The sequence below is a fragment of the Colletotrichum siamense genome (genome assembly GCF_013390195.1).
Source record: "Colletotrichum siamense strain Cg363 chromosome Unknown KSG_Cg363_contig08, whole genome shotgun sequence".
NCBI classification, from domain to species: Eukaryota; Fungi; Ascomycota; class Sordariomycetes; order Glomerellales; family Glomerellaceae; genus Colletotrichum; species Colletotrichum siamense.
This window is the reverse complement of record NW_023501021.1, coordinates 145,478-173,098: the sequence shown is the minus strand read 5'-3', so window position 1 is coordinate 173,098 and position 27,621 is coordinate 145,478. Positions and strand designations below refer to the sequence as shown.

General features: G+C 53.3%; 7 protein-coding genes across 7 annotated transcripts; 2 read left to right on the top strand and 5 right to left on the bottom strand.

Moving 5' to 3' along the window:
• Nucleotides 1–636: 636 nt before the first annotated feature.
• On the bottom strand, nucleotides 637–1,932 carry CGCS363_v011666 (Fasciclin-like arabinogalactan protein; the record flags this gene model as incomplete). The annotated part of the gene is made up of 3 exons (XM_036643515.1): nucleotides 637–1,650; nucleotides 1,698–1,745; nucleotides 1,843–1,932. The coding sequence occupies 3 exons, from the start codon at nucleotides 1,930–1,932 to the stop codon at nucleotides 637–639; spliced, it is 1,152 nt and encodes a 383-aa protein (XP_036490261.1).
• Nucleotides 1,933–4,459: 2,527 nt separating this feature from the next.
• CGCS363_v011665 (uncharacterized protein) lies at nucleotides 4,460–5,554 on the bottom strand (the record flags this gene model as incomplete). The annotated part of the gene is made up of 1 exon (XM_036643514.1): nucleotides 4,460–5,554. One exon carries the CDS (start codon nucleotides 5,552–5,554, stop codon nucleotides 4,460–4,462), a length of 1,095 nt encoding a protein of 364 aa, XP_036490360.1.
• A 7,177-nt stretch (nucleotides 5,555–12,731) lies between these two features.
• rnps1 (RNA-binding protein with serine-rich domain 1) lies at nucleotides 12,732–13,916 on the bottom strand (the record flags this gene model as incomplete). Its single annotated transcript, XM_036643513.1, has 4 exons — nucleotides 12,732–13,250; nucleotides 13,315–13,421; nucleotides 13,506–13,611; nucleotides 13,674–13,916. 4 exons carry the CDS (start codon nucleotides 13,914–13,916, stop codon nucleotides 12,732–12,734), a joined length of 975 nt encoding a protein of 324 aa, XP_036490359.1.
• Nucleotides 13,917–14,923: 1,007 nt separating this feature from the next.
• CGCS363_v011663 (putative transporter) lies at nucleotides 14,924–16,690 on the bottom strand (the record flags this gene model as incomplete). Its single annotated transcript, XM_036643512.1, has 3 exons — nucleotides 14,924–14,987; nucleotides 15,041–16,415; nucleotides 16,471–16,690. 3 exons carry the CDS (start codon nucleotides 16,688–16,690, stop codon nucleotides 14,924–14,926), a joined length of 1,659 nt encoding a protein of 552 aa, XP_036490362.1.
• Nucleotides 16,691–20,559: 3,869 nt separating this feature from the next.
• CGCS363_v011662 (uncharacterized protein) lies at nucleotides 20,560–20,934 on the top strand (the record flags this gene model as incomplete). The annotated part of the gene is made up of 1 exon (XM_036643511.1): nucleotides 20,560–20,934. One exon carries the CDS (start codon nucleotides 20,560–20,562, stop codon nucleotides 20,932–20,934), a length of 375 nt encoding a protein of 124 aa, XP_036490264.1.
• A 470-nt stretch (nucleotides 20,935–21,404) lies between these two features.
• Nucleotides 21,405–21,566, top strand: CGCS363_v011661 (uncharacterized protein; the record flags this gene model as incomplete). The annotated part of the gene is made up of 1 exon (XM_036643510.1): nucleotides 21,405–21,566. The coding sequence occupies one exon, from the start codon at nucleotides 21,405–21,407 to the stop codon at nucleotides 21,564–21,566; it is 162 nt and encodes a 53-aa protein (XP_036490263.1).
• A 4,534-nt stretch (nucleotides 21,567–26,100) lies between these two features.
• CGCS363_v011660 (uncharacterized protein) lies at nucleotides 26,101–26,931 on the bottom strand (the record flags this gene model as incomplete). Its single annotated transcript, XM_036643509.1, has 1 exon — nucleotides 26,101–26,931. The coding sequence occupies one exon, from the start codon at nucleotides 26,929–26,931 to the stop codon at nucleotides 26,101–26,103; it is 831 nt and encodes a 276-aa protein (XP_036490361.1).
• Between the last annotated feature and the right edge of the window lie 690 nt (nucleotides 26,932–27,621).

The following is a 27,621-nucleotide window of genomic DNA, read 5'->3' as shown; positions in this document are numbered from 1 at the left end:
AGAGAACCCGCTGAGTATCTGAAATGTCAATCTTTCAAGTGACTGAGCTGGTGATGGAACCTGGTGCCTGAATAAGTGTCGATGTCAAGAGATAAGAGTGTGTAAACGACATGTAGACGGAAGTTCAACATGTTGAGGTTGACACGATAAATGTTCTTCCATGTTTGGCATTTAAGTAAAGTTATTCATGCTGAAAGATTATCGGCAGCCTGTGTTTATAGACTTCGTCTGACACTTGCTTGCAAAAGTTTTCAGAATTGGTCGGTTATGACGTTTTCTTAAGAAAGATCAGAGAGCCACGTATTCCTGAGAAGTAGAATTGGCTTCAAGACAGTGGTGGCAATAGCGACATAAGGAGAACAGAAAGGGTGATGAATCGACAAGATTATATGAATTGTGGAAAGCGACATCGTCAAGGAGGTCACGATAACATTCAATTTAAAGATTAATTCAGCTAGCAGCACAGTAACAGGTAGAGTGAGTGTGTAATTTCATACATTAACTATTCTATCTCATATAGTGGTATCGTCTGATTCTATTTACTCCCAACGCCTTCATTATCGCCTGAAACCACCCAATTTTCCCATCCTAGTATGATGACTAGATCTCTCGCTCTCTCATTCTGTCCATTCAATCCTAAACAAGTGCGGCGATGCCTGCCAGAACACCAACAGCCACACCAGCATTAAGACCAGTACAACGGGGAGCAGCAAGACCAGGGCTAGTGGTGGTCCTGACGCCCGTGGTCGAAGCAGTCCTGGCAGCGGTGCCTGTGAGAGTGGCGCTTGACGTGGTCACCGGACAGCTGACTGTGCAGGGAAGTGCGGTCGTGAAAGGCAAGCCGGAAGCAGAGCTCTCGGGGAAGACGGGAGGTTGGCTGGCGGCATCCGGGCTCGGGTTCGACGGCACATCAGGGTTCAAGACGTTGTCTATGATGTGCATGATGCCGTTTGCGATGAGGATATCGGGCTGGATGATTTGCGCCGAGTTCAAGAAGAGGTTGTTGCCGGACCGGATGGTACGAAGGCTCTGAGACGTCAGAGTGGTGAGATTGGTGCCGTTCTTGAGATCGGACGACGCCAGAACTCTTCCGGGAACGACGTGGTAGTTGAGAAACTTCTTGACGGCGTTGCTGTCCATATTCTTGACGGAGCCGGCGATGCGCTGGAATGCCTCGTTGCGTGGGGCGAAGATGGTGACGTTCTTCTCATTCGATATGGCGGGAATGAGCTTGGCGGCGTACAAAGCGCCGAGGAACGCGGGCAGCTTGAAGCTCTCCGTGGTGTTCTCCAGTCTCGCAGGAGGGATTAGGAGGTTGTCCACGACCTGAACAAGACCGCCGGCAAACTTGATGTCGCCCTCTACCTGGGTTGTGCGGATACCTTCAGAGGACGTAAAGACGATAACATCGCCAGGCTGCTTGTTGACGAGGACGTTCTGACCGCCGGTGACATTTGTCCAAGCTGAGTCTTGGAGGAGAGAGGAACGCAGGACTGATGGGCCGGAGACAAGAGCGTCAGTAGACACAGTGCCCTGTAGAATGTGGTACTCTAGGATAGGAACGGCTATGGAAGGATCCGACTCGTTCCAGATTGCGTTGAGCTGGGTTCCCGGGATGTTCTCAAACGCCGCGTTGGAAGGCGCAACAATCTAGTCGATGTTAGCTTGGAATAGTGATATATGTGGAAGAGACTTACAGTGACGCCTTGATAATTTGGAAGCTTGAACAGCACTTCGGGATATTTCTGTGGGTGGTCAGCAGTCATCCCTAGCTCAGTTGTACTATTTCCGGCATGCCTTGATCAGATTGTAATATGTCGTGAGATTGTTGGACTGTAAAACGGTCCCCAGATCCTCTTTCTGGGCTGTGACTGTATTCATGAGGATGGCTACGAGGCCAAAGACCCCAAGCGGGACAACAGAAGCAACCATAATGAATGGGTATACGCGTATGAATGAAGACCAATTGATCTCAAAGAATACCTGAGAGCCGGGCGAAGAATGATGTTGCTTGTCGCTGTCTGTAGATCGGTGTTTCTGATGCTTGGGATGACAGTGCCGTCTACTCGCCCCTCTGACTGATCTCTGTCTCGCTGTCTGGATGTTTCTTCCCCCAATAAGGTATTGTCGGATAGTCACCGAAATTTGAAAGTGGATGGTGTATCAGCGACACCCAAATCTGAGCCAACAACACAGCAGCAGCATCAACAACGACGGCAGCAATGATGATGGCAACTGTCAACAGCAGTATCGGAATGAATCACAGATGAGGTCGTGAGAGAAGGAACGGCCCCTTAAAGAGGCGACCAACGGCGACTGCCCGCCATGCACCCTGCAGGAGCAGCTAGCTGGCCCCTGGGTCCCTGGGAAGGATCTTCTGCATCGGGCTGGGGTAAGGTGACACCGCCAAAAGCTGCTGTGTTGATGCAGACTACAGCCACAAGGTGTGGGAGCTCCCTGGGTATCGAAGTTGGGTGATTCTAGGGCGGCAGTGAAATTGGTGTCTCGACAGCCGTACGATCGTGATACATGTCCCAATAAAGGCTGCATTTGGCAGTCAGCACGGGATCCGGGGATTGATTCTTCATCCTTTTGAGCATCCATCTCATCATTTCACATGGAGGACATCCTTCCACTAGGATGATCGGAAATAATGAGGCCAGAGAGAGGCATCCTGCCCGAAATCAGGCACACCGGCACAGAGTCTGACCAAGATCTGCTTGCCGCTGGCATCAACAACCAACAATCTGCCGAACCACAGGCGGCACCCTCCCTTGCTGTCAGCAAGGCACAACACACTCGACTTGGTATCGCTCAAGATAGCGGACGGAAGCCGGCAACATGGACATGGGCGCCGCCCAGCCTACCACACAGGGGCAAGAGAGACATCCATGTCGTGCTAGGTTGCCATGCATGGCAAAGTGACAAGACAGGAAGAAGCAAGTGTCGCCAAGTGGGTATCTACCGCTTTCGCATGCTTTGAGGCGATCACAAACCACCACGCTGATATACCACAATTCCAACCCCTCTCTGAGACGAATGTCACCAGTGGTTGGGGAAAACGTGTGTTTGGATCGGGAGGTATGCTCCTGATGGCTTTGGGGCTGTAGATGAAGCTGGGGACGGGAAAGAAAGTTGGGCTTGGGTGTCTCTCCCTTCCACACGGTTCAAGACACGAAGAAACCTAATTCTGGTGCAGCCAGCCCTCGTGACTTTCGGGCTCGCGGTGTCTCGGTAGTCGCCAAGCCTCAGCCTCGAATTAAATCGAGATGAAGTGTTAGACACACAAAACGCCATGAGGTTGGAATCCGAACAGCTTATCGTGCTGCATTCTGTATGTGCGTCTGTTACGAACTTCGGACGCGCAAAGAGCCCCAGTAGACCCAACAATCCTTTCACCGAAGTGATACGGGATTCCTGGCCATAAGAATTGCAAGACAATGCCCGACCAAGTACCGTATCCAAAAGACCGAGATTGACAAGGAAGCTAGCGCAAGCCAACCAAGGTCTGGTCGTCCGACACGAGGTGTGCTGCATGAGCCGCAGGAAGCAACAACCAACGAGATTGGGAGGTTTCGACATGAGCGGCCGCTACAGAAGCACCCAGCAAGCCCAGGCGAATCCTCAAGGTCGGTTTTTGGGGACACGAGCTGCATTCCAGGCCCCTCAGCGCGCCCGAACATCCCCTGCCCAGCCTTGCAGGGATCATGCCATGTCCCACTGAATGGCAGGGCCAGCAGCGCAAATGTCAGCTGGGTACGACTTCACAATCTCTCAACGATATCATTGACGTGCCAACGATAACTGCTGCTTACCCGCCGTAGATGCGTAGGCGGAAGATGCCATAATGCAATGAGATGACTAGGAAATGAGAAGGCTGGTTCGGAAAGGGGTTTCGGCCTGCTCCCGATTACACAGCCTCTTGGTGCAAACCCGGCATCGCGCCAGGACGGTGCTCGAACCGGCACTATCAATCGAGGGATGTCTCAAGGGATCATCTGAAGATGGCAAGCGTGTGTTCGTGGCTGCTGGTGAGGAATGAAAAGCAGAGTTCCCGCGTGGCGCCTGTTAAGGTTATTTCAAAATTCCTGGGAGAATCGAGCTTAAAATCAGTTGCGGGTTGCGATAACCTTAAAGCATTCCGCAAGATTAGTGGCGGGTTGGGCCGGGGCACCCTCCCGGCGCTGGCCCCGCTCCGCCGATGCTCGGGCCGAGTCCGGTCATGCCGCCACCGCCGGCCGTCCGAACAGTAGTCTTTGAACACGTTCATCAGATCTTATCAACTCAACGTTTCGATGACTTCGTCAAGAGAATCATGATGTTGCTGGGCAAAGCTCGCTTTGAGCTTAGATAGGCTCTTGTCATTGAACTTGTATGAACTGTGTGTCGTATGCAATTGCTATCTACATATGTATTTACAAGCATTCGAATCTTGTTGTCTTCGAAAGACACTTCATGTTTATGCGTGGTCAATCGGTGACGGGCCAGAATCAATCGGGTAAGTGAAGATGTAGTTTGGTCCATCCGCCATCAGCCCATTTGCACCCGGCCTCATCTGGGAAGCCGGCAGCCACAGGTTCTTGTCCGCGTCAACCCACATCAGATCGGTCCAGACCAAGGCATCATCCTGAACTAGAATCGAAGACGACCCATCGGGCTTGACCTTCCATATAGCAAGCAGGTTGGTGTCGCTCACGTAGATGTTGCCGTCCCCATCAATAGTCGTACCTCCAGTACTAGGCGTGAGCGCGAAAGGGACCGCGTAGTCTCCCAGGTTCTCCGCGAGAGTGCTGTTCGTCAAGGCGCCGTCTACGTACTGCGTCTCGATGCGGTACATGCCTCCGTTGCAAGGTTGATAGTAGAGATAGACACCATCGGGGGACACTTCGATCTGGTCAAGACCCACGGAGAGCGTGCTGTCGCCCCCCTGGTATCCTGGAACGAGACTACCATTGTAGGCCATTGGGAACCATGCCACGGCAGAGCTGTGGCCCACAAGAACGCGCTTGCCTTCGCCAGTCGTAAGATCCATGACAACGAGCGCGCCAGCTGTGTCGCTGAGGTACGCAACATTCCCGTTGAAACGAACGTCATCGATGACGCTGCCAGTCTCGGTGAGATTGTCCAGGTAGTAGACCTTGTCGACGGCGTTGGTGGTGAGGTTCACGCCAGCAAGCTTGCTAGATCCGCTGACAAGCTTGCCATCGCTGTCGGTAGTGCCTCCGTCAACGACCCAGAATCGTCCGTCGGGCCCGATCCGGGCGCCGTCAATGCTGACGAAGGCCTTCTTGGGATCTAAAGTCGAGTTGGACGTCCATGAGTTCCACGTGGAATCGGGGTAAAGAACGGTTGTGCCATTGCTGAGAAGCTCGACGGCTTGAGGAGCATCCGTGGTGGAATATCTTTGCGTCAAGAACTTGCGTCCGTCGGAGGAGATGCTGATGCCCTGGGTTGCTCGGTCGAGGGTAAGGGCGATGGTGAGTCCGTCGGCCAGGGCTGTCGCCAGGGAGCTCGACGAAGCCAAGGTGGCCAGGGAGAGGCGAGAGATTCTCATGGTAACGACCGTGGAATGATCAAAGAGTGTGAGACGGAAGAGATTGAAGAGAGGGTATATCTGATCTGTGCTGTTCTAAAAGCAGCTGATGACTGCCAAGCTGTCACTTATATACATCCACAACAGATCTCCCAGCCTCTTTGGATAAACATAATACCATCTGATTTTTCACTCATGACGACGACGTTCGCGATATCAACTGAGCTGATTGATAATCAGCAGTCGGTGTCCGCGTGGATTGCGTGAGGGTTGATCCGCATAGGTCACGATAAATTAAAGTGATGCTCGGAAGAGCCCCGCTATCGCGGGGTGGAAACGTTCGGACCGGGCCCGCGGACTAGGCCGGGCCTTAGAATAGGAGATCAGCAGACTAAGCCATGCCGCGGGAGAACAAGCAAGCGACTTTCCACATCCGTGATAGGTCCAGTTCAATGATCGGTAAGTTAGCCCTGGTCTTAAAAGAGCTCGATGCGGGGCAATCGCGAGTTCTCGATCTGAACGAAGGGGGCCCCAACTCAAATGCCATGTGGGACGATCCCAATGCCGAGGCCTTGAGGCCATATGATCGGATCCGAACTGTCGGACCACGCCACAGCAATGTGAATGCGACTCAGGTCACTGAAGACTTACTGGTCGAGGAATACACAAAACTGGATACGAAAATATCGCTTGATTTAGGGAGGCCTGGGCAACGTAAGCTTGGCGGTGGTCTTTTGTCCCTAAGACGATCTCCGGAAAGATCATCAGTCAGAGTCAAGATTGCTCTGATGACCCTGCTGCAGTCTTGTTCCATGCTGCAAGGAGTCTATTGGAGTGAACAGAGGTCAGTCACTCATATGAACTCAACAGACGAATGCAGCAGTAGTCCAATTAATTGATTCATCTATAAATCCATACGTGTCAATGATACCCCTTGCAGCTCACCTTGCCATAAACTGCTAATCGTGCTCAAACCCTATATTTGCAAGCTCTCTATCCCCGAAGCCTGGATCCAACTCATAATATCTTCATGTTTTTTCGAGACAGATTGATCGGGTTTGGTACATTTCCCTGTTCCTTTGCCGATGCCCCCAAAAGATGCCGGATGAACCACACTCTCACTCAGGTCAAGCACCTGAATAGCCCCCTCACGCGAGGCAATGCCGCTCCCGTCAAGCAAACGACTCTCACGTATAACAAGCTCATTCGCCGTATGTAACTCTGCCACCGCCCTCCAAGCGTCGACAAGCCGCCGCTGAAGCTGCAGCTCCCACGTCCCGTGCCACCGAATTGACGTGCCGGACTCCGAGACGGCGTAGCGAAAGAGGGCCGCAGTGCGGAACCCACCGTACCAGATCTCCATCTTCTGCAGCCTGGGCATCTGGAGGGCAGCGCCGGCGGCGTTGGCGAGCATGTTTGTCGCCCTGAGATGGCAGGCGTCCTCGGCCAGCAGCTCAGATGTCAGGGTCAGGGACGTGAGGTTCTCCCAGACCCAGTCGGACTGTGTCTTGCGGAAAAAGTCGTTCGCCTCGATGATGTACGATGCGGACAGCTTCTCGAGGAAGAGACTCATCGGTCCCAGCGATTCTCCGACGACTCTCCTTGGGTGGCGGCGTGAGTGCTGTGACCACGGTCTTTGGGAGGTCGGGCTGACGTCTTCGTATATCGATAGAGACTTGATCTTTTGGTCGCGCAAATCGCTCGGGTCGAGCTGCGGAAAGAACGACTCGAAATACACTGAATCTGGATGCTTGTGAGTACTCGTCGCCACAGACGCCACGAGGATGCCACCCTACCTACCTCCGTCTTGTACGAACCAGTATTGGCTGCCTTCAGCCTGAAGCTCATTGTAAGAGCGGCATGGTTCGAAAGCTGCGTCGATATCAGAGTGCTCAGCGTATCGTTTGTTCTCTGTGATTCCAGGACGTTCACGCATTTTTTCCGCGATGATACCAGAATATGATGATGCTGTTAAAGAAAAGGATTGTGAGATGTCTCTCTACAGGGCCATCAAGTATCGGCCAGGGCTCGTTCGCGCCCGGATCTTGCTTTGGCCTTCATCTCAACCTCGGAGGCTTCATCCAAAGGCCTTGACCCTTCGAGATCCATAACGTCGAAGGCTGAATGTGTTCCATCATGCCAAACGGTGTTCTGCCGCTGTCAAAGACTCCCTAGAACCTGTAATCTACCTGAAAATTTTCATGATCATAGGTACGTAGTCTTCCAAGTCCAACGCTTCATTGTCACTTAGGTCCATTGGTACCTTTTTGAATGGCCGCGTCGTGTCGCGGCTCACCACGGCCTCACACCTTGCCGATGTAGCCTAAGAAACTACGCTCGATGAATATTTATCAGGACTCAAAAAAAGTTTAAGAAGACGACAGAGAAACAGCTGACGTGTGTTCGGGCAGAAGTGACGGAAACGAGGGCCGAGCCAAGACGGATCCGAGCGGAGGCCATGAACCGGGCGTGCGTAGAAGGGCCAAGACCCCGTGCCGCCCGCTTTAGGTTATTCTTTGGCCATCATCGCCATCTGGCCCCCACGAGGCTTCGTATCCGCCGTCAAATTAGCAAAGCCAGGCGTGCGAGCTTACTGCCACCTCGGGCAAGAAAAGTCGAGGTCCTCTTTTGTGTACCTATTCTAGAACAGGGGGGCAGCGGCGCCGCCCATTCGGTGAAACATGCCAACCGCCAAATAATACCCCCACTCTCCCCGTTTACAGCCTCTGGAATACATCACACCGGCGGCATCCAAGCAACACCTGCATAGCTAAAGCGTGGCTGGGAATGCCGTCGTGGCTTCGACCGCGCGGGGCGCTGATTCACCCCTAGGGAAAACCCGCCCAAGGCCCGTAAGCTGACCTCAGTCTTGGCCAAATCCATTCCCGTGCGGCGATGCAGATCGATGCCGCTGCCGTTACACCAAATCCAAGCAATACGGAGTAAGTCATCATTGCCCGATTAAGTCGCCCTGTGAAAGGGGGTGTTTCACCCAATCATTGTGTCCGTGACATCTCAAAGGAGAAGGATGTGTGTGAGTGTAATGCAGACGTGTGCGCTTCGCTGTATTGAGATCTATGGCTATCTCGATGAAATACTGACACTTGCAAGGAAATAGTAAAAAAGTTGAAAGACAGAATGCATGCTATGCTAGTTTAGGCCGTGAAACATATGTAGCTCTCCTCGCAGAGATGTAATCTAGGATGAATGCGTACGGACTGGTACCAGGCGGTGTATCGTAACTGCTGAAAGACACGAGAAAGGAAAACATGCAAGGGGACCAAGACAAAGGATAAGGAGAAAATGCTGTCGTCGGCTCATCACAATCTCTTTGCCCATCATTCTATCGCTGGTGTAGAGACGGAGCTTGAGTCCGTGGTTGCATTAGGAAGAATAGCGAGGCTTCGTGGCCCCAAGTCGACGTGAAGTGATACCGCATCGGCGACTTCGGCGTGTTATCTGGTTGAAGCGCCTGACCAAGAACCGCCGACAACGCCCCTGGGGCCATCCTTACGTTCGAGATGGCCGGCTGAAAAGGACGTACGTCCTGATCATCAAGGACTGTTCGGAGGTGTAATCGGCCCCGGCGGTTGTGGACGCGGACCACCCCTGGGACCACCTGGTGGGGACGGAGGCGGATCGCCATACATGTTGACCATGTTGAACATGTTGAACGTAGACTTGAAGTCAAAGTTGTCTAGACAGCTTCTGTTGAGGATTGTCTCGGGAAGTTCCTCCAGTGGTGGCGCTCGGGTTTTGTCCAAACTGGAAGCCTGTGAGACTTGAGGGTGTAGTTTGAATGACGGAGAGGACGAATACGGGAATTTGGAAGCAGCTACTTGAGGAAGCTAGCCGATGATGTTTGATGCGTGAGCTGGTAAAATCCTGCCATCTGAGACATTTGAGACCAGCTGAGAGAGGGCTCATATATACCCCGAAAGGCATCTTATACGAGGCTCTGCCACGACTACAGACAAACAAAGACACAGTTCGCAGAACGGTACGCAGAACAGCCCAAGCATGCTTGTAGGCAAGCAACGATGCCGCCATGTCACAGAGCCACGGCACCTCCTTCAAGACCTCGACGGTAACTTGCACGAAGGTTAGATTACTGCCTGTGTAACCGTCTTTCGCCCAAGACCGCGTGACGGGGGTGTGCCTGAAAGGCAGGGTTCATGTCTTCCCAGAGTAAATTAGTACATGCGCCAGCCTCCCAAGAGTTGGGAATGGCCAATCAGGCTTCTGAACAGGCTTCCGAACGGGCGGATAGGTTCGCGGGATGCACGTCTCCCCGCGGAACAGGAAATCTAGGCAAACATGGAAACAGATGGACAGCCTTTTCTTGGAAACTTCTCCTGGGAAAGAAGGTGGGTGTGAGATGAGACGTGCCTAAGAGAAGACACATGTCGTCTCAAGGTACCCGGGACCCGCAAGTCGGACGTGTGGGTTGCAAACAGCACCGGGAAAAGGATGGGTGTATGCCTCGTTGAAAGCCGATATCGTGTAACCAATCAACTGCACGAAGCTTCTCTTCCAGCATCGATGTCACCGCCGTGTCCTTCCAAATCAACACTTGTCGATTGGGTCATTGCATGGGAGGCGAACATCATGATGAAGCTCTACTTGAACATCATCTTGTCGAAGACACTGCCATCCCGCGTCATGCCGAAGGGGTGGTAAGAGTCCCGCCGAGATGGTCCGTCATGTGAGTGTCCAAGTCCGTCGACTTTTGCGAATCGTGAGCGTTTTCGGGTCCGGCCGAATGGCTCGGTCAGGACACGTACATTAGGGGGGACGGCTGGGAGGGTGTCCAGCAGTCGGGAGATGGCCCCCAAAAGGGAGGCTTGTGAGCGACAAACGAGGGACTGGTGCTCAGCCTGAGCTAGTATTTGGATAGCTCGATGCTTTTTAACCAATCTGGAGTTAGAGAAGTGCTTTCAAATCCAGGAAGGGGTAAATTAGGAACGTGGACATGCCCCTGCTTACGCAAGAACCAAATGACGGTAGCGAGGGTCGAATGGGGAGAGGCCCAGAAAGTCCCCAAGGCGTCAGCAAGAATCAACCCCGAGCAACGCAGTGTTTGCACATTGCGGCTTAGCGTCGAGCCGAGGGGGCGGATTCGCATCGCTCACACACACTCATATCCCACGCTCTCCCGCCCACTCATCCGGGGCAACGCACGCGGGTGTCGCAAGGCCATAGGGCTGAAGGATCTGAGGCTTTTGGAGCATGTTGAACGACGTCGCACAATGCGCCTTGGAAAGTGCCGGATCAAATATCGAACGAGCAATCTGCGTTTGCGGTGCTCGCGTTTCAGGTAACCAGCAAAACCGGTCTATCAGCCATGGGACGGCCTATCTGTGTTGTTGTGTTTTCTGTTGTGCGGACGCTGTTCAATTCACTTCAGCTCAGCTTTCTTGCCTTGGCAATGTGGGGGATTCGACCGGGGGGAGGGTCAGGATCACAAGGCATTCTGGACGACAGCCTCAGAACAGTGGAGTTCCTCCATCTGTGCCGCAAGACTTGACCTGGCATCTGTCAAAGTGTGGGTTGGTGCGCAGAAAACATGCCGTCAGACTTTCGAAACCAAGTTTGTTGACTCAGAAAGCACCTCTTTGCCCGAGACACGAACATCGGCTGTCAAATCCGGAGAAAAAGTCGGCCGCCCCGGGCTTAAACCCCCTGCTGCATATTCGAGGTCTTTCGTTGCTGAGCATCTACAAACGGTCTGTCGCGACGGTAGCAGCACCATACTTAATCGCAAGACAAGGATCGACCAACAGCCGGTGCGGTGTCAGCTTAACCCGGCTGTCGGTTTTCCGCGATGTATTTCGCCTCTTCTTCCCTGCGAGACGTCCCAGCCAAGCATCTCATGCGGGACAGAGTTCCCTGGTGTGGGTGATCGGGCTGAAGGATGGTGTCAGTTTGGCTGTGTCGAGTGAGTAGACGAGGGTGTGGCTGCCCTCATTCCAGCAGACTGGTCAGCTTGATCAGCCTGCAATTGGTCCTTTCGGATGCCCTGGTAATTGACATATTACGCGGGTCTTTTTGGTATCGAATGAGGGCCCGCGAACCGATGAGTCGTCAGCATGCCCGAAACCAGGCGTTTGGTGCTTGTGTAACGGGCAGAGACCATTAGCGACTGCACCGGCAGCCGCGGTACTCGAGCTCCGCCGAAGCAAAGTGATCATTCGCAACAGCCACGGCCATGGTGCCGGGAACAAGCCGGTGTGTGTCTCCCATGCCGGCGTAAGCAATGACATGACGCCCTGACAAACAGACCGCGTTGCCTGCTGGCTGCTGCCTGGGACTCGTTCGTGATGTTCGACTCCAGATGACAAAAGAACCGCATGCTTACTCAACGGAAGGTGCCGCAAGCATCCAGGTAACTCCCCGCCGCTTTGTGCAGTAGTAGGACCGCAAAGCCAGTCGCTCTACAATATCAGAATGTAAGTCGGGCGAATTTTCGATGCTGGCACCGGTGTAAGCTCACCTGATGCTGAATGAAAGGCAACCCGCCTCTCCGCCCAGCAAGAAACTCATCGCTGTCGCCGACGAAGGATCCAAGATGAGTCTTTCTTCGGACTCGAGAAGCTTCCAGACTTGGTCGGCAGCATCTGGCTGCCCAGCAAAATGCCGCGAAAGGCAAGCGAATGGCTCCACAAAATACAACACTCATCGCAGGCCTGCTGGCTGGAGGATTGCGGCGTGGTGAAGGCACCGAAATAAAAGTGAAGGGTCTGGGGCTGATCATGTCTCATTCGTTGCAGGATTGTCCAATCAGAATGTCGAGGGCGGCTGAAGCAAAAATACTGTGGTCTTAATCTCGCTCCATCACTATCCAGCCTCTGCAAAATCAAGCCTGTCAAAGTTAGTGTCATCAACGCCGCACATACGCTTCTATCACCAGATCAACACGGCCCACCGGTCCGACTAAAGCCAGGGTGCGTCACGCACTACGCGCTGCATGAACCTAGGGTATTCAGGGGCGAGGCAGACTTCGGGCCCTGGAAATCGTATCACGAATCGGTATGGTGGACAATGAGAAATGCGGCATTCTAAACATTTGCTCTGGGTATTATTAGCTTAGAATGCATGCGGACGATCAGGTCTTACGGGTCAACTTGTGTGCCCAAGCCCGCCGTGTTTTCGATGCCCGATCGACTTTTCCATTACCCCCAACGCCGTGAAAGGTCATTCACAAATAATCTGCCGCCCATAACATGCTGAGTATCTCCATTTCATCGTCCCTGTTGAATTCATCGATAGCCCCGGAAGCCGCCACCGCCACCACTTCCACCAGCGCCGGTTCGAGGGCCACGGTCACGGCTACGGCTGGGGGAGCGAGTTCGACGGCTTTCGTAACTGTCGTAGCTGTCTCGACTCGGGCTCCTTCTGCGGTACTCATTTCCGCGCGCACCTGCGCCGCGTCTCGGGGCTGGCGAGCGAGATCGTGAGTAAGATCTCGAACGGCTTCTGTACCTGCTGCCTCCACCACGAGATGGAGGTGCACCCGCAGGAGATCGCGAGGGGGAGCGAGAGACGGATCGCGGGCGGTAGGTATCGGATCTAGGCCCCCGACGATTCGGTGGAGGCGAAGCACCGCGACGGGGTCCGTTCTGGCCAAAGGATCCGGGACCCGAGGCCCCGGCATGAGGTGCGCCCGACTGCCTGCCGCTGCCTCGACCAGCGGGAGCTGGAAGCCTGGGGTCGTAGCCTGCACCGCGACGAGCCATGGGAGGCGGCGGGGAGAGCTTGCGCCGGGGCAGGACTATGGATACGTTGATAACGGCGCCATCAATCTGAGCCTCGTGCATGTGAGCAATAGCCTCCTCGGCGTCGGCCTCGTGGTCGTAGAGAATATAGGCAGTGCCTCTGTTGGTGCCGTCTGGAGGAATGAAGTGTTAGCCTGGGAAGGAACCATGTTTTGGACTCTGGGGGCTGTCGTGTCCGATGCCTTGGGGTCACCTACATGTTCTATTGATAGGCAGATCAAGGTCTTTGATAGGACCAAATTGGCTGAAGATCTCCTCAAGATGTCCCTCGTTGATGTTCTTGGTCAAGCGCTCGACGACAATCTAGTGCAAGACGTCCGATTAGTTTTGAATTTTCTCGAGCAGACAGTGCAATTGAGCCATACCTTGGTGCTTCTGACAACAGGGCTCTGGCTGCGTCCGCGGCTGCGGCTGCGACTTTCGCTGCGGTATCTGCCGTTGCGTCGCGGGGCTGGCGACTGGGAACGCGACGGCGAACGCGAATCGTAGTCCCGGCGGCGAACTGGCGAACGTGAGGCAGAACGACCTCTGTCGGAACGCGGGGTCGGCGATCGGGTTCGGGAGCGATAGCGGTCGCCAGGCGATCTGGATCTCGATCTCGAAGCCATTCTGACAAGCTGCGATGGTTGGGTGACGTAGAAATCTTGCCGTCGTTGCTCGAAAGAAAAGACAGTTTGGTAAGGTACTGCCGCTGTCCAAGGCAGCGCGACGGCCCCACATCCGCGGTCTGAGCGCGCCACGTGACGAGCGCTGATGCTCACCGATACTGCAAGCACTACCGCGCAAGGTGAGTCTCGGTAAGCCACGCCGCCGTTGCCTGTCCTATGAACCCTGACTTAGGAAGGCGTATCCGAATGATTCGCACATTCCTGAAACGTAGAGCATGAAGAGCGAGTACCATTGAATTCTGCTGCTCGAGCTGGCATGATCCTCACTAATATTGTCGGCCACCTTACCATATGCACACTCGTCATCGTCAAGGAGTCATAATGAAATAATTCATACCGCCAAACCCAGCCCACCTACAAATCATCGATGTTCCACTGTAATCTAGGAAATCACGATGATTCGATCTTAGAGGCTATCTATTCAAGCTGAGCTTTAGGCGATTCGTCAGCACCACAGGTGTTGCTGTCATTCTGGTTTCCTTTTGCCTCATGTTCTTCGCTAGGTAGTCAAACATGATGGCCGTTACGATATCTCCGTACCTCCTGGTGAACGACACATCCAAAGAAAGATAAAACAGTCATTCAACACGTTGCAATGTACCCCATAATGGATCCAATTTTGTCATATTATTACAGACGTATGGACATACGCTTTCATTGGCATACCGCCTATGATTGTCGACACCAAGTTGGTGCATCTACGTTATTGTTTGTACGTTGTCGACCACTCAAACAAATGCCTGGTTCAAAACCGCTTGTGCTGCTAGTAATACATGGCCCAGAGCCAATTTATGTGTACTTTTGCCCCTGACCCTGTCAAACCGACTGTGCCTCGAGGAGATCCCGAACGCCGCTGATGCTTCCTCCCCAATGTCACGCAATAGGTATTAAATCGTGACTGTTCCGTACATGACAAAAGAAATGCTATGGAGCTCGCTTGACATTTGTTAAGCAGCCCATTCAACCACCTCCAAGGCGCACATGACAAGCACCAAGGTTGACGGAAGGATCCTGAAAAATCTGTTAGTTTTGTTGGAGGGTTCAAGTTGAGGGAGCAAACATACCAGATAACATAGCTCTGGAACAGGATACGAGACATCACACCCTCGTACACCTCGTTGATCTGGCAAATCTGTGCTAGTTGCAGAGCACTCGGCGCTCCGGTCAACAGGAAGCAGACGATGACGAAGATCGGGTCGTCCAAGATGCTGACGGGAACATACTTGGCAAAGATGGCCAAAATGGGGGTCATGATGAGAGTTGGCAGGAGCATTCGGCACATGAGCGACGCAACCAAAAGCTTAGTGCCGATCTGGTCTTCCTCGGGATCCCTGAGCTTCTCACTCTTCTGGGTGTTGCGGGCGAGGTTAGCTCCAAGAACCACCAGAATCAAGGGGACGGCAACACCACCGCTCGATTGAACGGCGTCGGTGAAGCTGTTCTTGATGAATGATCCCTCCTCGAAGAAGATCTTCTGCAGCGCGGGGACGGAGGCAACCACAACAGCGCAAAGCATGGCCCAGAGCGGCGGGTTCATGAATTCCCACATGAAGTTGTAAAACTTTCCGGAGAATCGGTTGAGGGCGACCAAGATGACCTTGACGGGCTCGGGGAGGCTGTTGAAAAGCCTCGCGAAGAAGCTAGCCGTAGACTTCTTGCTCCTAACGATGGCGTTGTTCATAGCATTCTTAGCGCGGGTAGGGTAGCCCTTAACGCCCTCGGGAATGTCGGGTGTATCCGTGTTGCGAATGCGAGGGAAAGACGATATCTCATCGTCGCTTCCATTGAAAACGGGATGGTTGCCGTTGAGAGGTGCCAGGCCGTTAGTCTTCATAGGCTTCTTGGGGAGGTATTCGTCGTCCTCATCCTCGGTATCGGCGGGGGAAGCTCTCGATCTGCTAGCCACTGGAGTGCGACCGGCGGGCTCGTAGTTGGACAGGTCGCTACTAGAGGGGCTGCGAGAGGTGGCTGCGTCGTCTTGGTCATACTCGTTCAGCAGGGGCGCAGTCTCTCTGTCTCCGTCATACTGTCCCTCCTCGACCCGCTCGTCTTGGTACTCGGGGTACTTATCCTTCGGAGCGAGCAGAACGTGGTAGCCCCAACTCCAGCGGACTAGCTGGCCAAGTTGCTGGAAGATCAACAGGTACAGAATACCACGTGCGCCAACCTCATCATCATTGTCTCCGGGAATCTTGTCCCAATGCAATCCCTTGATCGTCTGGGAAAGGGACAGGACCAGGGAGATGGGCAGTGAGTTTGAGTTGCCGAAGACTCCCATGGCCGTGACGAAGTTTGAGGCGCGGCGGTTGAAGCCGAATAGACGGGCGACGACAGTAGCCACGAGCCATGAGACCATGGTTTGGATGACGAAGATAATGGGAATGACGGCAAGGTCGAGCAGCTTGTCGGCGTTGAGCTGCGATGCTAGCTTGGTGAAGACTGCGGCTTGTCAGCGTGGGTAGTTCAGGCGACGATACATGCAGGAGATACATACTAAGACAAGGCGTGAAGAGCATGACATTGAGATTGGCCAAGAACTTCTGCTTCTCAGCATCAAAGTGGCCAAGCCGGGCAATGACATAGCCCGGCAAGCTTACACACACGACCTCGAGAACGGCCTCGAAGACGAGAAGGACCAGGTGGCCCAGGGACGGGTGGGAATCGTGGGCCTTCTCGAGAGCAAGGAGAGGCATCTCGTATACGTTCTGAGCCATGTTGGCTAGCCGATACGACGCCGGAGACGTCAGGTATTGTTGGTCCATGGCGACTGGAGGTCGGTAGCGGACGATGAGTGGATTGGACGTTTGTAGCGGCAACGGGGGACGTCGATAGAAAAGGACGGCGGACCGGAGGGCCGGCGCAAGGTCGTCGTTGCAAGGAGAACGGTCCTCGGCGATGTAGAGGTGCTCTTAGGCTCCTTGAATGGAGGCTTGGCACGGTGCGCGTGGGCCTCTATCGCCAAGCTAGGCGAAGTCTAAGCTGGCAAGCAGATGTTGTGTGGTTTCGGGAGGGCAGGCGATGGGACGATGCGCCTGGCAGAGTTTGGGGTATCGCGATTGCAATTGGATATGAGTTTGAGAGCGAAGCTTCGCAGTAAGAATTATCGTTCGGTTCGGAGAGGGGTTCTCGGATTATCGGTGGTAGGAATCGGGCCTCCAGAGTAGAGTTCGGCCTTTTCCACAAGTTTGCGACGATGCTTTCATTCTCTGGCGGACAGAGACATTAGGAAAGTAATATTCGGCCACGGGGGAGATTCGGAGATGGGTTCGATAAGAGGACCTCGACGGCAGGAGGAGGTGTGGGAGGGAGGAGAATGTATTGGTTGGTAAAGCAAGAGGCAAATGGGCAAGATAGGAACAAGCAGGAGGGAGGGACGAGAACGACCGAGAGCCAGCCACAGACGGAGGGAGGCACGATGATATGGAGGAGGTGGGTAGATTGATAAAGAAAAAAAGACGAGGGAGCTAATCCGGTCGCGCAAGGACAGACGGGCTGGGTTGGACACACACACACACAGCCAGCAAGGCAGGTAGGGAAGGTAGGTAGCGCACTGGACGGACCAGCTCCAGGGATGTTGGCGGCTCCGAGAACCACTCTAGCGACAACTCACAGCGATGCGTCACTGTACAGCCCACAGGAAACACCTCCACGGAGACCTCTTTCTGGACGAGATGGATGGGTCGAGTGGAAAAAGCAGGGGCCTGGACTTCAGACCGTAGCGGTTACGGTTGCGCATCGCGGTGGTTTAGCGAACATCAGCACGCTTCAGTCGGCCACCTAGCGTGACTGCTGGTCAGTGCCGTGTTCCACTGTTTGAGGTGAGGTAAGGTGCTGTCAGGCTGCAGGCAGGCAGGACAGGGCAGACCAAAGAAGGCAGGGAGGCCCCCAACCTTGCCCCCAGCAGCCCTGACGGTGGAACACCTCACCTAAGGTATCCGTACTGCAGCGCCAGAGGTGGGCTCGATTCGCCATTGCGCCGTCCGGAGACAGCTCCCGCTAGAAACGGCTGGCGCCCAATCAGAAGCCCCCATGGTGGCACGATGACGACCGACGTCGTCTGGTTCAGCAACTGATACCGAGTAGAGGCCGGGTATCCCAGCAGACAAACTCTGCATGCAAGGTACCCCGGCAATACTTGCTGTCGCCGTTTACTGTTGCTTCCCGCGCTGGAAATGGAACACAGGGCGAACCTCCCCCGTCACATCCATCCAGTGTCCCGTCGCTGTCACACGAGCACCGTCACTTACACCTCACCCTCGCACTCCATGCTCACCTATTATGCTTTGTGCACTGCCATTGCCGTCCCCTCAAGCAAGAACGCAAGGCATTCTCACCGGTGGCCAAAAAGCAAGACACGACAGCAACATCCCTAGACCGATATGAGGGCTGCTACAGGCCCGTGGCGGTTCTGATTGGGACACACGACAGGCCAGAAGAAGCGCCGCGCAGCTGATTACTGCCTCTTGGCGACGTGGGCGCAGCGGCGACGCGATATTCCTTGGCATCGACATGGTGAGTCTCATCGAAAAAGCTGAATGACGGACGCGGACGTGGCCCTCCACAACTCGACCGCTGTCTATCAATTTCCATTTCCACCTCCTATCACGTCCGCCAGCCAAGAAAATCTCCGTCACAGCACTTTACCAGAACCTTGCGCCTTGCTACAATTAACCTAACACCTTCGCGGTCCAGTTTTCGCCTCCGTTCGTTTGTGATTCATCCGTTGTCGGAAACTGTTGCACGAAGCGCCCAGTGCACACGGAGAAAACACTGCTCCCCGACGGTCGCTCCATCTGCGATACTACACCCAGCAGTCAGCGTCCTCGACCGTTTTCTCAGGCACACGCTCGTCATGCCACTCACTCACTGCACACATGCACGGCGGAGAGACACACATCCACCCGCCGGACATCTCCCGCAAGGTACGCCGCACGTCAGTTGGCCAGGTCGCATTCGATGGACGGCACAGCAGCACACCTCTGCACTTCCTGGCACTTTATCCGGCCAACCAGCACTCGCAACAACCCGTCCTCCGTTTCTTGATTCTCGACGCCATGAGTCCTCCTTGCCTGTTCCTGTTCCCCGATGCTGTTGATGTGCACCCGTCCTTCCACACTGCTCAGGCACCCAACCCTAGGTACGAAAGCTTACATCCTTTGCCGACCTGACCTGACGGCCCCCACGGTTATTCTTCCCAGCGTTTGGCGCACGTCGCTGGGGTCCTGACGGTGGATTGCCCGACTTCGCTGTTCAGCAGCATCAAGGCTCAAGGGCTCAGGGGTCTTGCCGGCAGTTTAAGCTTGTTGTCCGCCGGCAGCAGGGACAGCGTCCTCGGCTGCGCTCACCTTTCGCGCCTACAACTCAACTTGCATACAACAATCCGATGTGAGGCCCGTCGCGCTCAGAATCCCCCCGCCGCGGAACCCAACTTTGCCCACCTCAGAAACAGCGAATTTGCTAAATAACCGCAGATGACGATGCTTCTCTCAGGGTATATGCCTCTTCCACTTGTACAACACCACTGCCCGACCGCAGCCTGATCACAGCTTCCCGCCCCCCATCATAGCGTATCAGATCTTGAACGAGATGGTCATCTCTTGCCGGAAAGCTGCGCTTCCACCCCGCCAAGGCTGATTTCAACACGGCAACCTCACGCGATGGTATGCTCAGCCGACTTGGCTGCCTCCTTTCGTCGGTTGACATCCGATGTTTTTTTTTCGCCTCAAGCCAAAAGGGCGTTTCTTGCGCGCATGGAACGTTATGCAACTGCCCTTTTGATCTGATAAACTCCGCGGCTTTGACTGGACCCAGCAACGACATGTGGGGTCAAACAACCGCAGTTGATGCTGTTGAAGAGCCCATGACACACCTCGTCTCTCATGGTTGTGTTATTAAGCAACTGGCTGAGAATGCTTAGCAACAATGTTGTTGGTACAGTTGATGGACGACTGACGAGAAGACCTCCTGGTCCACATCAGTATAGATGCTGGCTCGAAATAACACAAAGGAGGTGCATTACCATTGGAGACCGCGATGGTCTTGGAGACGTAGGGGTTCATTTGGTATTGGAGAATGGCGAAATCAGATACGGTGTTGTTACAATCATGGACGGGCACCAGAGACGGCAAGGTCCTCAACTAGTGTTGAGTTTTCCCTCGCCAGGGTTCTCTAAATTACGGACTTGATTGTTCTCGAGTACTCAAAACTGCGAAGAGAAAAAGTTTTCTTTTCTTTCTACTCTACTATCAAACTGAGTTGTTTGTTTCTTCAGCTTTATGAAGATAGAGGCCTTTGACTGGGCCCCTGGGTGACGGTCATGTATGTCGTCGATTTCATCCAGCACGCGGTGCAAGCCGTGCTGAACAATCAACAATGGCAACAGCTGAAGGTAAGGTGCTCTCGCCTCGACTCACCGTGATCTTGATTCACCAGACTATGGTAAAAATCTCTGCCAGCTCCCCGAGCCGGTGAGATTGACCTCAGAACAAAAACTTTTTTGCCAAACCAAACAGCACCAGACTTGTGACCCATCAACTTGCTCATCACAAAACTCACCACACAGACTCGTTTCCCAAGCATCAAGATGGGCCAGAAGAGCGGTACCAACACCACTGGCAAGGAGGCCGGCGAGGCCAAGGACGCTCCCGTCGATGGCAAGCCTGGCAACGCCACCTCCGGCAACGGAACCAGCTCCGACAAGTCCGGCAACGGTGACGGCAAGGGCGAGGGCGAGGACGACGACGAGTTCCACGACACCCACGACACCGTCGTCACGGCTAACGACCCTCCCCGCCGCCGCGCCCCTCGCAAGAAGCCCGGCGTCGCCTCTGCGCTGGAGACCGCGGACGACGATAAGTACGACGACGCGTGGCTCCCCGAGTACGACGACGGCCCCGCCAACGAGAAGGTCGTTGACGGCGAGTGGGTTGCCGTGAAGAAGCCGAAGCCGACTCGCTAGAGTAGCGAGTCGCATTCGACGCTCGTCTGAGAACGCGGATCGAGGATGATCACCGGCTACCCTGTATCGCGACGCTGCTCTGGAGAGAAACGGACATGGGAGGGTGTTTGAGACTCATGGTCAAGGAGGTAGGTTTCTCACCACAGCCCCAACTTGGTGTCAACCTCTGACAAACATGCAGCCCGCTCACCTGTTCCCAGTACTGCTGACCTGGGCGAGAATGATATCTCATCCAACAGTATCAACTACGATGATTCCAACCTGCCACCTGCACCAGTTTCCCCCTTGAGTAGTTCCCCAGCTACTCACGGAACTCATTGCGTCAAAGAAGACTTCTCGTATGTCCATCTACTCCTTCACATGATTAGTGTCCAAGAGACTGACGACCCGAACAAGCGGGTTGAAGTTCGGCAAATTTCCTCTTCTCGCTCGTCCTTTCTGCTCTCGATACCCTTGATTGGCGTTCTCAGATGGGTTTCCCTCCGAGTAGTTCCCCAGCTACTCGGCAGATGAGATTCATTGCGCCAGTTTCCCCTTTGAGTAGTTCCCCAGCTAGTCATGGAACTCATTGCGCCCAAAAAGACTTCTGGTATGTCCATTCAATTTCACGCACCCGCTGTCCAAAATACTGACGCCCCGAAAAGCGCGTTGAAGCTCAGCATATTTCCTTTTCTCGCTTGTCCTCTTCGCTCAAGATACCCTTGATAGGCGTTCGCACGCAATACAACTCGAGTCTTTACAAATACATCACGTGTTCCCACGTGTGACCTTGACGTAATGATCGCGATTTCCCAAGTGCGACCCGACAAGCAAGGCGTTACTAGCGGTGCCGCCGAAAATCAAATCGTAGATGAGGAGGGGAAGGGTGCCACGGGTTCAAGATCCATGATATCAATTCGCGTCAAACATGCATGCGGAAATGTCACTTTGCGGTTGATCACAAGCTGGATGGAAAAAGCCTGTCTTGGAGGCTACACTAGCATTGATGATTGTCGTAGCTGTAAAAGATCGACGACTAGACGTGGGGAGCTTCCTTCCCTCCTGCTCGCTTCAGAGGCCACTGGACTAAAGGTGAAACAGATGACAGATGTGGGGAGGGGGGGCCGATCTGTGCCACGACGCGACAAACCACATGGCTGATGACGCAGAGGGGATTGGCGGCGGAAGGTATGCCGATGACATGCCACCATCGACAATTCTTTTGCGTAGTCAGCTCAGTAAGCCCATCCCAACAAAACTCGACCGAGGAACGGAACAGGAAGATTGGGCCAAAGTTTGGCTGGCGAAGGGGGCAAGACTTTTTTCATGTTTCGAAGTTCCATTGACTTTTTTTTGCAAAGGGCAGGGTTCTTGCCTGCCTGGACAGGGCACTCTCCCCGATGACATGCAACTGTAACGCTTTGTTTTGACGGCATCCGGGGAGCCGCGGGTGGCTGTGAAGCAACCCCCGTGGAGCTGGAGCACCAGAGTGAGGCGCAAAAGCAAGGGACCTGTGTTTAATGGGCATTCGGCAGTGTGAGGCTGAGCAAGACATCAGGGACCCTTATTTTCGCGAATGTTTAAACTTTTGGTTTGCATGTGCGTTATGGCTATCACGACAATCATGGGCTTTCAGAGGTTGAGGAGGTGGGAATGGTGTTGTCGGACGTGGGGCCGTCGTGATGGGAGATTCGGATCGAAGATCAGGAGCTCTGCCACTCCGGTTGAGCCGTTTCGCAAGCTTTGGGAGGGCAAGGGGGGGGATCGATCTGCTGGAGAGAAACATGCAGCAAGCAGCTCTGGGGTCTTGCCTGAGGTTCAGCAGGCGATCTCTGTTGCTGTAAATAAAACACCACACGAAAGTTGACGTTACAAGCTGCAAGAAACCTGACCTGATGGATGCGAGCGACTACGGATCAGATGCCGGTTGGTAGCCAGACGTTGCAATGATGTCAGGCGGAAGAGATCGTCCGGTGTTCTGATAAGATAATGGACCGTTGGATTGGATTATGTACACTCCGTTGCGTTGACAGCGTCCGCCCCCCCTTTTTGCCGAAATTACGCACGCATAATCCCTGTATATACATGAAAATTTGCCCAACGCCACGTAGATATTCGTAGTACGGCAATTGACCTATTCTGATGGCTTCAATTGATCTATTTCTATTGAATCTCATTATCTGAGGGCATCGTGATGCCTCCTAAACGCCGCCGCGCGGCTCGGCAGGCGGATGATGACCCTTCTGGGCATCGTCCGTCACCCATCGCCAACGGTACGCGGAAACAACGACGTATACAACAACTGGCACAGGACGCCGCCAGAGATCCTCCTCAACGCTCTGCCTCGCCGTCGATCAGGATCGTTACGCCCGCCGAGAGGGCTCGCCGGGCTGCCGCCGCCGAAGAGGCCGCCGAGGAGGCCGCCGAGGAGGTTATCGTCGCCGAGGCTGGACCCGAGACTAATGATTTGGTGGCGGCTGAGTCTACATCGCGAAGAAAGCGTGTACTTATAGCCCCTCCGTCATCACGAAGAGCTCCAAAAGCGTCCTCTCGCCAAAAAGCAACGACAACGCAGAGGAAGCGAAAGAAGGATCCGCCGCATACGATCCGGCTCCGAAGTACTCTGCCTTCGTCGATGCCACCGTTTCGACCAGACTCGACCCCAGTTAACCCAACCCCTCGTCAAACCACTCGATTTGCGGACGATACGCCTACGGCCCCTCGCCATAGCGCTGATGATACGTTTATGTCGTTCCACGATGTATTTGAAGAGGAGGACGATATGGGTAACGAGGAACCAACTCTGCTACAAATCCAGGTTACCCGTGGCCCAGCGCTCAAGGGTAACGGTTTACCTGTTCTCGATCTAACCATCGAGAGCATCGCGTATAACAGATTCAGTATTGCTCCTGTATTAGATGCGAATAGTAGAGACTGGGAGGCAGACAGCGGCGCCCAACTTGAGGCAGAAGTGGCTCACTCGTATATTGTGAAGAAGGCCAATATCGCTGTTGTCGTTGCTTGGAGGAAGCCCACCAACGCATCTAAACCAACACCAATCTTCACTCGGGTCTATCCGTCTACTGGAGGGGTCACTTGGCCAAGTATTCCATGGGTTGATATTGTCCCCTCTCTTGAACAAGCTGAAGAGAGGGGTGAAGTCCACCTCACCGTCAAGTGGCAATACAGCGCCGTACCAATCTCTGGTGGTATAGTGACTGGCGTACGAACGCCTCGAAAAGGTGGCCGAGCAGGCGTTTCAGCCGGCATGCAAGAGGCGATCGATCGTGAGGCTAACGATCCTGCAAACGTCGAGCGTCGGAAGGAGGGTATGCACAGACAACTTCTCCGTACGCACATCTGCCCAGAGTACCAGAGATGTAAGAATAGTTCGGGCGACGAGAAGTTCAACTGGTGCTATATACTAGGCCAGAAGCACTACAAGATCAAATCTCACCATATAGAGAAGTGGGCGAAGGCTATTATGACTGGACAGGCTGGCGTTGACAATATGGAACCACCTAAAGAACTGCTTGGTGAGATTCTTCACGACCAGTTTATAGAGGATCAGAAACGCCAGGGCAAGAGAAGTAAGAATATCGTGGAGGTTGATGATAACCAGGAGACGACAGTGATGACGGAAGAGAAGGCTGAAAATGCCGCACTTCCATCATCAGGGTCAAGATCTGGCCTAACCAACGCCAACAGCAACGCCATCGTCAATATATACGGCAACGCGGGGGCGCCAGATCGTCATCTTCAATATCCTAACCCATACGTACAGCTGCCGCCGCCGGCGCCGCCGCCGCCGGCATATTGGCCATATGCGAACATCTCACAGTATTCGTTGCCAACTCTTCCGCCATTGAACCTTCCAAGCACTCGTCAACCAAGTATCGCACTCCCGATTCGTTCGTCCTCGCCAGTGGTACCGGATTCGCCTCGAAAAGCTCTAGATCAAGTGGCCAGCTTCATCAAGTGGTTTATATCCGTCCGCGGCAAGCGATATAACGTCGACGAAGGGTTCAGAAAGAAGCTACAGAAACTGCGATCAGTAGACAGTAGCTTGCGGGCAATTCGCAAGTTACCAGATATTTGGTTTACTGAACAGGGTTTTACTCAAGATCTTACCGAAGATGTCAGGAACTCGATCAAATCCTTCATAGACAACAGCGCCTACTACGGAGGGCAGTCTGACGCCCTCTCCGACGTGGTATCTCACTCTGAACTTCATTCAAACCATCGAGAGTCAGAAGGAGATGTTTATACAAGAATATACGCTGGATTGCCAGGAGGGACGGCGGCGGCGCCAGTTGAAAACTCTGCGGCGCTAGTTTCAGGCGAGTTGGGGTCATCCCGACATATCGACGCCCTAGTGCCACGTCAATCCATCGAGCAAGAGATCCGTGGTACGCCAGTTGAAGTTGGTCGACGTGGTGAGTGTATATAGAGCTGTTTACTGTCGAATATGGCTAACTTTGTAGGCGTTTCGGAACTCTTTGGTTTCGTTTCGTCACCACTGCTGTCAGCGTCGCAGATGCTGCCCACGCAGTTACAGATCGAACAAGACGAAATCGAGCAAGGCGATGAGGACAATCAGATTGAAATCTCGAGTGATACGTCGTCAACAGAGACGTATTACTCGGAGGAGGATAACGAAGAAGAGTGATACAGCAAGAGTGGTGTGAAGTTTGACTGTATGCGCGATTTTTTTGCATGACGTGTTCAACCACGGAAAAGTCTACCCATAGCCGTAGATTCAACACTGCCGCTCTATACGTATAAAAGCAATAGAATTACTGTTATTTTGGATCTGCAAACAATACACTTCGGTCCATCCCGATACTGGTTAGGGGCAGTTGAAGTCTCTGACTATGGTTGAAGTCTCTGATCGTGATGACGTGTCATCATCACAAATCATCGTCACAAGCATCAACAACGCGTTTCAGCCGTTATACAGGCAAAATTGATATGTATACGTAGCTACCGACGAAAACAATGGACGACGGTATATTTTTTGTGTTCTGGTGCGCTTGTGGCTAACCTTTTGGCAATCTTGTTGGCTACAATCATGGATTTGATGATTGACCATCATATGACGACACGATTAAGATCTATTGCGCGCGAACGCACGATGAAAATTTGGATTGCTTGCTGATGTTCAATATTGGCAGCAAATCCTCCCTTTTATAGTTCGATATCGTCAAATATATGCTCTGTCCCATCAAAGTTGACGAACGAATGGCGGAAATGGCCCTCGATCTGGGGTAGACGATACCCAATCTCCATAGCGCAGTCACGTAGATATTCCATGAAATCCCGAGTGTCATTCTCATCGTTGTTCCACTTCGAATACGTCTTCCTGATGTATCGCTTTAGATCGCCGAAGTACTCTTCGATGGGGTTGAAGTCTGGTGAATACGGAGGCAGAAACTCGAGATGGACACCTGATACCCGGCATAAACCCTCGATTTCAGGTATACGATGGCAGGAGAGGTTATCCATAACGATGACAGAGTTTGGCTCTGGAAAACGCCCACATTTCGGGATAAGGCACTCCTGTAGCCAACGAAAGAACCCATCGCCGTCAGTCGTACCATAATACGTAGTCAAGTGTAGGATACCGCTCAACGTGAGGGCTGGCAGGATCTGTACGCGAGAGTTCTGAAACCGATCAATCTCTGCAGTTCGAAACGCAGCAAGCCCTTTCGGCGCCCATCCAGTCCTCCGTATCCCAGTATCCTTATTGACGCCGGATTCGTCGACGAATACCAGCTGGTCGGGGCGATATCGTCGTATACGGTACAAGTACTCGTATCGTAGTTCGTCACTTCGCTGAGCAGCAATAATCTTGGACTTCTTGTTCGTCCAGCCAGCTGAGTTTAACTGTCGACTGATTGCAGAACGACTGATCTGGATCTCGAAGGCTTCAAATAGGAAATCTTGCATCTCTTCAAGAGATAGATCGCTGCGGTACTGCAGTAGTTCAAGAAGCTCTGTACGATGCCATATTTCCATCTTTTGTCGACTCTGGCGGCACCTCTTATATCTCTGCACTTCGCCAGTGATATTACGTCGTGATCTATGTCGTCGAATCGTTCGTTCGGTACAGCCAACGATACTTGCCAGCTCGTGGGTCTTTTGGTCTTCGAATGGCAGTATCATCGCGATCGTCGATAGCTGTAGATTCGATATTCTGGGCGCCATTGTATCGTCGTCGTCGCCCGGCGTCTTTCTCGATGTATCTGATATAATAAACCACGGACATGTACTGACCAGCGGCAAACTGTAAGTAACAGGGCACAATCTATACAGCAGTAGACTCTTGCTCAATATCGTGAACAAGCTGAGCTATCAGGAGAGTCATTAATCCTGTTGACTGCCAAAGCATTTGCTCTGAAGAACCGTATCAAGCCCCTTGGTATGCTTATATATTACTCAGAGCCATACAAACCGTATGCTGAGTAGATATATAAAGTCATACAGCAGGTCTCTTCTTCTGTTCCTCAGCAAATGTCATCTTGATCTCTCATGACGAAAATAGACCTTTTGTTGGTCGAATGGTATGGGGATGAGGTGACTAGCTGGGTTGGCAATGCCTCGATGGGTAGATTGACTGCTACGGAAGCATGAAATACACACCTTATGTCTCTATCGTGTAGTTATACGTTTGAATACTACTGGGACTATAGTGATTGACGGCAATTG